This window comes from Coenobita brevimanus, chromosome 33 (assembly GCF_032717465.1).
Source record: "Coenobita brevimanus isolate Jiangsu-jjx chromosome 33, ASM3271746v2, whole genome shotgun sequence".
NCBI lineage: Eukaryota > Metazoa > Arthropoda > Malacostraca > Decapoda > Coenobitidae > Coenobita > Coenobita brevimanus.
This window is the reverse complement of record NC_136986.1, coordinates 7,817,314-7,831,032: the sequence shown is the minus strand read 5'-3', so window position 1 is coordinate 7,831,032 and position 13,719 is coordinate 7,817,314. Positions and strand designations below refer to the sequence as shown.

The 13,719-nt window shown below is 41.1% G+C and overlaps 1 protein-coding gene across 1 annotated transcript in view; it reads right to left on the bottom strand.

Annotated features, from left to right (window-relative positions):
- The window catches only part of LOC145395783 (putative inorganic phosphate cotransporter), a 90,946-nt gene that overhangs the window by 35,489 nt on the left and 41,738 nt on the right, over positions 1-13,719 (bottom strand). The window contains exon 5 of the mRNA XM_080269320.1: positions 1,572-1,795. Within this exon, the coding sequence (XP_080125446.1) occupies positions 1,572-1,795 (224 nt within the window). The remainder of the gene's footprint in view (positions 1-1,571; positions 1,796-13,719) is intronic.

The window sequence follows — 13,719 nt, the reverse complement described above, 5'->3', positions numbered from 1 at the left end:
CTACCTCTGTGCAAAATTTCTTTTTTTCGAGGTAAAACAAAAAAAAATGGATATGCTTAGTGGCAATGCCTGGGACCCCCGAGGTTGTTCCCTCCTGAGGGTGATCTTTGGAAGTTCTTCATTGCCTAAGACCTGGTACTGATGGATGTTGATCACTCTGCAAAATTGTGTTTTCATACGTAATAGACCAGTGTTGCCTCCTGGGGACAAAAAGATAGTCCCCTCTTGGCCAGTGTCTGGCTCGGGTGCAGGTCTACCACTGTCAACGTGATGACTGGGGTCCCTGACCTCCATGAGAGTAGCTCTCGGGGATACCCCCCCCCCCGTCTGAAACTTGGTTCGGGTAGATTATCATTATGAAAACAAAACAAAAAATCAGAGGCTCCTAAACACTCTTGTTTGCCAGGTAATGCGCTCTCTAGGAACCATTTCCTTCGCTTCCTACTCCTCTGTCTTGGAGAAATATCTACCTTGTGAACTGTGTGGAGTGAGAAAAGGACGTCATTGCAGTACAGAAGATATCTTCCTCTATTCATTCTTCTCATCAGTAGGTGTCTGTATTTTGCCCAAGAGAGACTTTCTATAATGAAAAGGTTGGCAGATGCACCATTCACTCCTTCACTGTCAGAGTGCTCTTCCATGGTGAGCAGAATCAACTGGTAGTAGAATGGGCGTCGACTGCAGGGAGAAAGAGGGAGACATGTAGAGTCACGCATAAAAATTCTTTATTTCTCTTCATCTACTTTACATTATATGATGTCCTTCCCTTTCTTTTGCAACGATCTTATCACCCATACTGCAGTAGGTCGGGGTGTTTGGGCCCGAAAGGAAAAACGTCATATTTACGTAACGGCCACATTATCTTTTTCACCTGCAGTGGCGAGGTGGGTTCGAGGCCCACGCAGATGACGGTGCATTACGGTGCGATTTTATTATAGCATAATCAGAAAGAATCATTTACAGCCAGAGAAACCTCCCAGGTGTCTCTCAGCTCAGGTATATTAACCGTAAGAGCAAAATGAAAAATAAGAATATTTCCAAAATCAAGTGAATTTTTATCCCTGATGCACCTTCTACTTTTTATATGTTCTGGAACAATAAAATATTTGTCCATTTCACTTCTTTATTCTTATGTAAAGTGTTCCTAAATTTTTTCACATCATTGTGATATGATTAAACATGTGAGAAAACATTTAACCACAGTCTTTATGTTGTTCATGAGAATAAAGAATTTCCTTTCTAAAACCGTCCTTGACACATGATACAAGTTAACTGTATGAAAGAAACCAAGACTTCGCACCACCCCTTGAACCCCGAACTCGTAGAAAGCTCGCATAAAACAAAGCAAAATATAACACAGTAAAACGAAATGAATATACTGTACAAAGGCTATCGAGACTCTCCTACCTCTGATGCTCCACTTTCATAAAATATAGCTCTTCTCCTCTGAAATGTTTGAATGAGTGGCGAGGTTGTTGTAAATAAGTAGAAATTAAGCCAGACTCAATAAATCACCCATGGTCCCGAAATCGAAGAGAACTTTCAATAAAATTATATTGCCATATACTCACTTTTTTTCTCTTGACTCCACAGTTTTGTAGAATATAGCTCTTCTCCTCATGTGAAATCCTCGGGTGAGTGGTGGGGTTGTCGTAAGCAAACAGGAACCAGGCCAGACTCCACAAAAGTCCCAGGGCACCGAACACATAGAAAACCGAAGGCCACCCGCCCAGGAAGTCAGAGTCGCTCAGCCACCCACTCGCCGTCAGGGTGATCACTGTGCCGAATTGACAGCCTGGCCAGTAAAAAGAATGGCATATACAACACTTATATAAGAAATCAACTGAGAGACTGAATATACTGGTGTTTTGATATCATAAACAGTATATAAAAACTGTCATTTAACTGAAGAGGAGACATTCCCCAAGTTGCGTAGAATCATGTGGTAGAATCTACCTATCTATCTATCTATCTGTTTCTCTGCATGTCTGTCTGTCTATTTGTTATCAAATCCGTTTCTTCCCCACCTAGAGCGTAGTGGCCCTGGATTATGTTGTCCAGTCTCGACATTTAAGGCGAGGGTGACCAGCCTCTCTCATCGCTGAGTGTCATTATTTATATGATAAACCGTAATCATCATCTGATGTAATCCTTTACAGGCTTCATCAGATATGAGTATCTTCACCCGCAAGAGCAGCAGGCGTCACCTGGATCATATCATTAGCACTCTTTGCGGTAAATGGTTTCCTATGTTACCGAAGACCATTGTCACTCACTGTAGACTCTTAGAGTCATTAGAGTAGTGGATGGTGTCCTCCTCACCTATTACAAGTTTGATGGTAGCAAGAAAAAAAAAAAAAAAGGATGTTACCATAGGTAAGTAATTACCTTCTCTGATAATTAAACCAGTGTGTGCCAGATGATTAACGTCGCCAGTTAGCGAGTGAAAGGAGCTTAAGTATTAATACTACCAACATAAACCCCCTCATGGGTTGGACAACTTTTTTTTATGCTAAGGCTAGACGAATTTATTCAGCTGAGTGAGGTTCACCATACACTGGAATAAGTCAGCAGGTGTAACACTAGATCAATGAATGCAACACAAGAATCCACATATCTAGTATAATGTAGATGATGCACTTCGTCTGTGTGTATAACAGGAGGTCTTCAAGTGTAGCGTTAAGTCTGCAGATGCATCAACAGGTCAGCATATGTAATGCTAGATCGAATGATGTAGCATAAAAATTCACAGATCTACTGCTAGACCTGCAGATGTAGTGCTAAGTCTGTAGATATAGAAAATGTAGTGCCAAACTCTCATGTGGTGTCTGTGGATGAAGTGATAATCCTCAGCTCTAAAACTAGACCAACAGATGTAGCATTAGGTCTGTGGATGTAACTATAGCAAAGTAGTGATATATATATATATATATATATATATATATATATATATATATATATATATATATATATATATATATATATATATATATACTGTATATCCTATTGGATCCCAAAGGGTGGACAAAGGCTTAGAGTTACATGGCACTGGGAGGGGCACTAATAAACCACCAACCCCACTTGACACGTAGGGAGAACGTTATGCCAACAGCATCTGGTGTTCCCTACTTTATAACGACTTGAAAAATCCCAGTTCTGTTCAATACTAACCAGACCCAACGTTGCTTATATATATATATATATATATATATATATATATATATATATATATATATATATATATATATAGATAGATAGATAGATAGATAGATATATATATATATTAAAGAACGGAGGAAGGAAAAACAAATGATTAAAAGAAAACAACAATCCATACACCAGATTACTGGCTTCCTCCGCTCATAAAATATCTGTAACAGTTAGACTTGAACAGCTGTGGGTTGAAATTTGGAGGGAAACAACTCTGGGGAAACGAATTCCAGAAAGATGCAGTTCGGGGAATGAAAGAATTCTCATAGGTAGAAGTTCTGCAATATGGCTGAGAGACATTCCAGTCATGAGCGCTACCAGATGCCCGTGTAGCACGAGGGAAGGAATGGAGAGGTGGCACCATGGACGCAACTTCGTCTGAGCATTTGCCAAAAAAATATCTGTATAATAATGCGAGGGAGACAACATTCCTTCTTACTTGCAGGGGAGGTAGTTTATTTGTAATGCCAGGGTTGTTAATAATTCTAACTGCTTTGTTCTGAATTTTATCTAGTTGTTTTCATGCAACCTGTCCGCATCCATTCCACAAGGGTGAGCAATATTCAAGCTGAGAGTGCACATGACGCTTATAAATTATAGCTAACTGCTCATCAGTGAAGAAGTTACGGACTCTGTACAATAATCCAAGTTTCTTTGAGACGGTTTTAGCAAATGATCTGACATGAGAGGTCCAGCTGAGGGCACTGTTAAGTGAGACGCCAAGAATTTCAATACTTTTGGAGATGGGAATAGTAGTAGCACTGAAGGTAATGTACGAATCTGGGAATATCTGTCTATTAGTAAACTGCATATATTTAGTTTTACTTGCATTAAAAGAGACAAGGTTGTTTTGTCCCCATTCACTGATCGTAGATAGATCTTGATTTATGGAGATGGCTGTACTGAGTTGAGAGGTAGAGATATTAGACTTTGTAAATGGGTGTCTGAGTGTGAATGAACTATGTAGTGTTGAGTTATCTGCATATGAGTGAATGGGATTGTGGGTGACAGATAATAGATCATTAATATGAACCAGAAATAGAGTTGGCACCAGAACTGATCCTTAATTGAGTGGAAATTGAAATATACATCATCTACTTTTACTCTTACTTTCCTGTCACTAAGATATGAATAAATCAAAGGAACAAAAGACATTAGCCCATAGCAAGGGAGTTTGGACAGCAGTGAACGGTGCCACACTCTGTCGAAAGCTTTAGAGATATCAAGAGCTACTGCATGAGTTTCTCCAAAAAGATTAATTGATTGATGGATGGTATGAGTTAAGAGATTGAGTTTGTCAAAGGTGGATGTTTCGTGGCGAAAACCATATTGTCTATCTCTAATTAAGTTGTTGGATTCAAGATGTTTAACAATGGGCTTATTAATTAAAGTTTCAAATACCTTACCAAGAGAAGATGTGACAGCTATTGGTCTGTAATCAGAGGGGTCAGACGAGCTTCCTTTCTTTGGAATTGGGTGGATATTGGCTTCTTTCCATGAATTTGGGAATAAAGAAGTAAATATGCATAGCCTGAATAATTTAGCTAGGACAGAGGCAAGTTCAGGGGGACAATTTTTCAAAACAATTGGCGGAATTCCATCTGGGCCTGGAGCTTTGTTGGTGGGTAAATTGTCTATGATGGATTTTACGTATCTTGTCTGCATTTTAAGTGGGGCAATTTCGGGAGAATCAAGTTCCAGTACTGGGACATTCTGGCTGGTATCGTCTATGGTAGAGTTTCTGGCAAAGGTACTGGCAAAGATATCTGCTTTCCCATGCGGGTCATTTGTAATGTTGCCATCTGAAGATTTTAGTGGGGGAATGGAAGATGACTTGTTAAAGTTATTATTGAAAGAATAAAGAGTTGACTAGCATATTCTATTGTCATTAGGGTTGTTAAGTAGTTTTGATGCTTGCTTTTGAAGAAAATTTGATTTAGATAGATTTAATACAGCTTTTGCATGATTTCTAGCAATTTTAAATTGGAAGAGTGATTCAGATCTTTATTATTTTAAGTAAGAGTTATATGCTAATGACTTTTGGGCTGTTGCTCTGGCACAATTGCCATCAAACCATTTTGGAGAGTTCGATCTTTTAGTGAACTGTTGACTAGGTATGAATAAATCCATACCAGCTAGTATTAACCCGCGGCGTCCTGTTGACGTGAATTAACGTCCACACGTTTTGTCACTGCCAATCATGTTGACGTCCATAAACGCGAATCAATTGCAAGGTCCCTAATTTGCACAATTTTCAATTTTCGCAAGTGACTTTTGGTACGTATACACGGGACAACTTCCTCTACAAGATGCCAGGCAGGGACAATGCCTTACCCAGCATGACCTCCCCCTCCCCCCAGCATGCCATTGTCTCAGCAATTCACCTGTTACCAGTGACCTGGCCAGTAAAGCCATGTCATGCCACGGTACGAAATTCAGGGCCAGAGTGATCCCCCAACTGATGAAAATGTGGAGGACAAACTTTACATAGCAGTAGAGAAAGAAACATTCAGAAATCATGATCAGGTAATGTCGCCAAAAAAGGTCAGGTATGTTGATGTGTTTCATGAGTGAAACAATGCTTATATTGCCTATATTACTGCATGAAAACCAATATTCTCTCGTACTACATATAAATTCGTACCAAATAAATAAATAAATACCATTTGTGAGTGGTGTGGAATGGTTACACTCTCATAGAACTCGTTTTCTTTGGAGCCAGCCCGATAGAAAACACAGTAAGACAAGGAGGTACTGCTACCTGTTTCGAGTATTTTAAACCCCAGGTGAGCGATTTCTCTATGATTTTCTGATGTTTCTTACCAAAAGCGGAGGTTTGAGCCAAAGAAAAATTTTTCCAAAAATGCTCGGGCTTGGGGGGAGTCAGTGGTGGAAAAGTGCTCGGGATGGGGCGGGTTAAGTCACAAATGTGGGACTGTGTAAAACTGGGATCACTAGAGAAGAAAGACTGCCATGGAATGTCAGCAAGATAATTGCTAAATCCATCCCAGTCTGCCCTATCAAAGTGCCATCGGGTTACCCTGACAGGTTCAGAACAGGGAGGTGTGGGAGGGTTAACTAATATATATATATATATATATATATATATATATATATGCTAGGAAGAAGGAACCAAAGGCCACGAGTCCACAATAACTGTTCATTCCAAGAGAAAAACAAGATACATGAGAGAGCCAAATTCAAGATCCGATCAGTTTGAGATGACTGGACACACTGCATTTGAAAGACCGGAGATTATAGGAGGCGGGGAATACGGACAGAGGGAGACAGTTCCAGAGTTGACCTGTTGCATAAATGAAGGACTGGGATTAATGGTTAACTCTTGCATTAGAGAGTTGGACAGAAAAGGGATGAGAATTTGCTGCTAGACAGGTGCTACGTGCCCGTAAAAGAGGTGGAGAAATGCAAGCAGACAGTTCAGAGGAGCAGTGACCATTGAAGTAAAGATAGAAAAGAGATAAAGAGGGAACAGTGCGGCAAAAAGACAGAGGTTGAAGGGAGCCAGTAAGAGGAGGACAGTTAATGAGATGAAAAGCCTTTGACTCCACCCTATTGAGAAGAGCTGTATGTGGAGAACCTCCCCACACATGCGAGTTGTACTCCACTCAGGGGTGCATAAAACTCGTGTGTGTGTGTGTGTGTATATATATATATATATATATAAAACGCGACCCTCTATTTCCCGTACCCAGAATTCCCGAATTTCGGATTTCATGGACACAGGCTGAGGCCGGACAATATTATGCAACGCAGGACAAACGCCCGTACAAGTACGGGATTCTTACAAAAGTCAGGCCATTATTCTTTCATATAAAACAATAAGCAGTCTGCTACACACCAAGTGTAATTTTAGCAAGGTTTAAACTCAATAAAGGCCATTTGTAACACAAACAAGAAGATATTTTCATGCATGAAAAGCATCATGGCCACCCACCAGTTCCTTTTAACCATCTGGCAATATCCAATTTGCTTCTTACCTTTCTCAAATCCCACTATAAATAATTTATTACATAACACAGTAAATTTAAGCAAGGCTTGGACACATAAAACTCGTAAGTAAAAATAAATATTTTCTCATGGGCAAAGTCAATGGTATCCATTCTGACTCAGCTCATCCAACTCGGTGTGACTAATTACCGAATCGTCACTATTCACTGGAACATTATTATTATTATTTTTTTTTTTTGCTAAAGAGGCTCATACACACCTAACTATCTGAAATCTGCTAAAAAAACAAAAAAAATTGTACTTAACCCTCTCGTGCACCGCAAGTTTTCAATAACTTTCCAGGCCACCCCCCAGAACCAAACCCTGCTCAGGCTGCCTTCACTTACACAAAAAGGAAAAGAATTCTATGGCCAAATTAACCTCGGAAAGTGCTTATATTGTTATAAATCCCATCCCATCATCTTCGCTGATGTTTATACTATCAGATAAGCAAAAAAAATAATAATAATAAAAAAATAAACAGCTTAAAACAGATGAATAAATGTACAGAAATGATGCAAGAATTAACCTTATTTATGTGAAAACCACCTTTTAATAACTTCCCAACATCATTATAAAAAAATTTTCCCATGTGGTGTAGTTGCAAAGGACATGTCTATATGCAGAATTTCACGAGCTTTCAAATGAGTCAGGTTTCGAGTTGATATGTACAGTAGTTTTCGAGTAAGTTGAAAAAAAAATCGCCTAAAATCATCTGATTTGTTTATTATTTCGTATGTTATTAGTTACACTGTAACAAACATATATGTAAATTCTATCCAGTTTGGTAGCCCAGAAGTTAAGGAAGCCCGCGATATAATTCACAGTGTTATAACCCTTATTGTTATTTAGAAAATAAATTTTGAAAAGTTACAATGGGTTGCGCATAGTAACAGCACGTACGCGCTGGCCCGTGGGCTGAGCATGTTCATCCTTCGAAACTTTTCCCAAAATAATTATTTGCATACATAGGTTAATTTGCTTTACAAACTATGCATAAGAAATCATCAGTCTGATCAAGCTTTCTTCAGATTTTTGATGCAACCTATACTTTATGAGTAAAATGAATGAGAGAATAGCAATGAAATGCACCACATTTTCCCTATGAGAAATATATAGTAATCACACAATTTATACCTTACAATACAATAGTATAAAAACTAGACAAATAAGCTGGTTATTCACGTCCTCTAGCAGTGTTGTAGTGTTTCTTGAGAGGAGATGGAGTTGCAGAGAGAAGGACAGGTATGATCACAGCCTGTGTGTGTGTGTGTGTGTGTGTGTGTGTGTGTGTGTGTGTGTTTGCGATGTGATTTACTGCTGTATGCTTTCATCAGCATGGTACTGAGGAAAGCATACTCCTGTGCAGAGCGGCATATCACAAACAGGACATATATAGCTGGTGTCCCTCCTCCTCTTGCGCAAATTGCACAGCAAACACCGCAGCCTTTTTTTGTTGAGGATTCTCTCCAGGACGTGGTGCAATGTTGAGTCCAAGCATGTCCTATCATCCACATATCGACGGCACTTGGACAGCGGTGCTCCTTCATGTTCTTGGCTCTGTACTCCTGCTGGAGGTGCAGTGACAGTAACTGGCCGAGTTACTCCTGACGGACCAGCTACTGCAAGAGGTGGAGCGATTGTTACAGGTAGGGCGGAGGTTGCAGTTGATGGAGTGGTTGCTGCAGGTACAGGTGGTCGTTGTCACAAGGGAAGGTCAGGGGCATGGTGGAGGACATGACCTGATGCCGGCCACTCCTCACCCCAGAATACCAGGAGTTTGTGGCATATGTGCTCCTGGAATTCTAGGAGAGTCATAGGCCTGGTGGTGTTCTTCTTGTAGAGGATGTAGGCAATGAATAGGGCCACATGGATGAAATTGAAGGTAAGTTTCTTGGTCCACCTGACCGTCCTCCTTTGGGCAGGGTAGTATTGGATCATCTGATAGAAATGATCCACCCTGCCCATGTGCCAATTGTAGTCCTCAACCATGACGGGCTTGCTCACGGTTTTGACAATGTGGTGGAATCTCCCGTCTGGACCTTTTACCTTCCCACGCACATGCTTAGGGACGGTGGTGTCGCTGTGGAAGGTGGACACCATACTTACGATACGTTTGTCCTTCCCCAGCAACACCATTACATTTCCCTTGTGCCTAGCTTCCACTCCATCATCAGGAAGGTGTCTAGCATTGCTGATGTCCTGCAGCTCCCTCAGTGCTTCCCTTGCAAGTCATACTTTGCCACACACATACACTCCCTATGCAAAGAGGCGTTCACACAGTAATACACAGTTCTAATAATTGTCAAAATACAACTTGTATCCTTTGCCTTTCAAAGGTTCAATGAGGCTCCACACTGTGTTTTCTAGAGATTTCTTCTCCCTTGTGTATGCCTCAAAATTCCAATGTTGCCACTCCTTCCTTCAGCCAAGATGTAGAGTTAGATGGCATACTTTTGAGGCTTCATAGGGTTATATACATGGAAGGAGAGCCGCCCCTTCCAACCCAGAGATCCCTCATCCAGGCTAAGATGCTCGGCCGGGATGTAAACCTCCTTGAACCTCTGAAGGAGACTCTGCATCACTGTGCGAATCCTTATTAGCCAGTTTTGATTGCCCTCGGGTATGGCGAGACTATTGAAAGCATGAGAGTGCTTCAAGATGGCTCTGAAGTGCTTTCCACTCATACTGTAGTCTGCCGAAATAAGGGATAATCATGAACCTCTGTGGACCGTGAATAGTGTCTAATGGTTGGCAGTTCACAAATCCCCTTAAGAAAGTATATCCCGAGGAACTGGGCCATCTCCTCTTCGTATCAGAGGTCCAAAACCTGGCATAGGTGTTGGTTTCGACCGTCAGGTAGAGCAACAACTCCCTGGTAAAAATTTTTTGGAAGTATTGGAGTGGCGTTGTTGGTGCTGCTACTCTCAAACCTGGGGTTTCAGTGAAGGGGCCAGCATTGGGTCTGAATGACCCAGACCTTCAGGTTTTATCCTGACGGTCTTCACCTGGGGAAATGCTTGGCTGTGTATGTGTGTGGCGCACACGACCACGAGCAAGATTACTACCTTTCAGCCGCCAACCGCTACCTCACCTAGGTCCACGCCACCGTCGTCTTTGTGATGGGGAGGGAGATGATGATGATGATTGTGTTGTTGGTGACTTGATGGATGAAGGTTCAGGTGATTGTGGTGATGGAGATAGTTGTGGTGATGGTTGTGATGAAGATGGTTGTGGTGGTGATGGTTGTGGTGGTGATGGTTGTGGTGATGGTTGTGATGATGGTTCTGGTGGTGATGGTTGTGGTGAAAATGGTTGTGAAGGAGATGGTTGTGGTGCTGCTGCTGATGGCTTATATTCAGGGGGAATGAAGTCTGAAGGGGACAGTGATGTTGGTGATTTTGCAGAAGATGATATGGAAATGTCTTGGATGGGTGATGAGATGTAGGCAGGTTGGAGTGTTGTGTGAGTGTTGGGTGACTGTGGGAGTACCAAGGTCAGTGTCTGCAGTGGGGGTGGAAGAGAGGTGGCGATAATACGGCTCAGTCTCCGTGTTCATGGTAGTTCCAGTGGTGGCAGGGGTGATACCAGGGGTGGAAGGTGATACCAGTGGTTGCAGGGGTTATATCATTGGAGGCAGTGATGGTAGGAGTGGTTGCAATGATAACAGTGGTGGTAGCTGGCATAGAAGTGATGGCAGTGGTGACAGTAGTGGCTGTGGTGACATCAGTGCCAAGACCAGTGGTGGCAGTAGTCAAAGGAGTGGTGGTAGTGGTGGTGCTACTGCCTGTAGTGCTAATCGCCATGGTCTTGACCACGGCTTTGCATTTATCTCTTCCCTTGGGGGCGGATTTTGCTCTCCTTTTCCTCTTCCTCACTCTCTCCTCCTCACCAGATTCACTATCACATTCACTCTTACTGCTTTCTTCACTTTCACTCCGAGTAAACAAGTATTTCACGTACTCCTTTTCGGATGACCCTTGCATGACATTGTAGTTTTAGTGTAATAGGAGATGAACGGTAAAAATTGGTTATGATTTTTCATATTTGGCTTTCTCAGAAAATATATATCAGAAACACTTATAAACCTTTTTCACAATCACACTGCACTATATATAACACACTATCACTATAATACACATAAGGTATGGACAGTCAGGTAACAGAGAATGAGAAATAAGATGGCGCTCACACACCCTCCGAGACTGACTACCGAGAGGACACTGAGCTAAAAACAGGCCATTTGTCCCTGCCATATGCTGGCAGTTGTTGCCATATATTACTCTTAGACCTGGCCACCCTCACCTTTGAATCACCAAAATTTTATGCAATTTCATCCACAGGAAAAGTTTCCACGATCATTTATAGGGAAATTGCATCATATTACATCATTGGTTACTCTTCAGATTGCAGGAACTATGACATGCATTGTGTCATCGTGCAAAAAGGGTTATAACTTAATTAAAAAATTAGGTTTCACTGCTAAAATATGGCAATGTTAGCAGATGTTTCTCCTTCAGATTGTCAGCACACCTTAACCAAAAAATTTTTTTATCTGCATTGTAAATCGACATTTATACGAAAGTCCGTCAAGGCGAGTTGTTAGGCTAGAGGTAAAACACTTCTCCTAACTTTAAGAAATTTTTGCTCTGAATCCTGATTTTCTACTAATAATTAAATTAAAGTGAGCACGGAAGTGAAAAAGTTACTACATGACAGTATTGTGATACCAACTCTAACGTATGGAAGTGAAGCTTGGACGTTGCTGGATGGACACAAGTCACGAGTGAGAGCAGTGGATATGAGTTATTTAAGAGGAGCCTGTGGAGTCACATGGAGAGACAGGCTGACAAATGAGGATATAAAGGAGCGTTGTGGTGTGGATGTGATAGGAAGCATTATGAGGAACACACTGAGGTGGTTTGGCCATGTGGAGAGGATGGAGGGTGAGAGACTGATGAAGAGAGTGTATGTGAGTGAGGTGGAAGGGGGAAGAGGGAGGGGGAGGCCGAGGATGAGATGGAGGGATGGGGTGGAGAGGTATATGAGAGAGGGGTGTGTGAGTTGGGAGCAGGGCAGTGAAATGGCGGGGGACAGGGAGACGTGGAGGCGATTTGTTTGTAGCCACCCCAAACGGGATTGAGGCGCCTGGCAATAGATAGATAGACAGAATTAAATTAAGCAAAAATTTTTGACTGGATTTCAGATAATTAGGTGTGCAAACCCATATGGTGATAATGGTTAAATAATTTTCCAATTAAAATTGCCGATCCGGTCCAAGATCGAGATCACATTCAGTGATTGCGTGTTTGTATCTCGGTCAGCTGATGAGTGTTTGGCTCACCTGCTGGTGTTCCATTGCTTGTTCATTTTCCTCTTTTTCTTCAGCTTTCTGATCTTCTTCTATCATATCCCAATCCCACATTTGCGACTTAATACTACCTGGTATGGATTTATTGATACCAAGTCAACAGTTCACTAAAAGATCGAACTCTCCAAAATGGTTTGAATCATGGCAACTGTGTCTGAGCAACAGCCAAAAAGTCATTAGCATATAACTCTTACTTTAAATAAAAAAAAACATCCGAATCGCTCTCTCAATTTAAAATTTGCTAGAAATCATGCAAAAGCTGTATTAAATTTAGCTAAATAAAACTTTCATCAAAAGCAAGCATCAAAACTACTTAACAACCCTAATGACAGTAGAATATTCTGGTCAACTCTTAATTCTTTCAATAATAACTTTAACAAGTCATCTTCCATTCCACCACTAAAATCTTCAGATGGCAACATTACAAATGACCCGCATGGGAAAGCGGATATTTTTGCCAGTACATTTGCCAGAAACTCTACCACAGACGATACCAGCCAGAATGTCCCAGTACTAGAACTTGACTCTCCCGAAATAGCCCCACTTAAATTACAGACAAGATACGTAAAATCCATCCAAGACAATTTACCTACCAACAAATCTCCATGCTCAGATGGAATTCCACCAATTATTTTGAAAAAGTGTTCCCCTGAACTTGCCTTTGTTCTAGCTAAATTATTCAGATTATATGCACACGTACTTCTTTATTCCCAAATTCATGGAAAGAAGCCAATATCCACCCAATTCCCAAGAAAGGAAGTTCCTCTGATCCCTCTGATTACAGACCAATAGTTGTCACATCTTCTCTTGGTAAGGTATTTTAAACTTTAATTAATAAGCACATTGCTAAACATCTTGACTCCAACTACTTAATTAATGATAGACAATATGGTTTTCGCCACGAAAGATCCACCACTGACATACTCAATCTCCTAACTCATACCATCCATCAATCAATTGATCTACATGGAGAAACTCATGCAGTAGCTCTTGATATTTCTAAAGCTATCGACAGAGTATGGCACCGTTCCCTGCTGTCCAAACTCCCTTGCTATGGACTAACGTCTTTTGTTCCTTTGATTTCTTCATATCTTAGTGACAGGATAATGAGAGTAAAAGTAGATGATGTA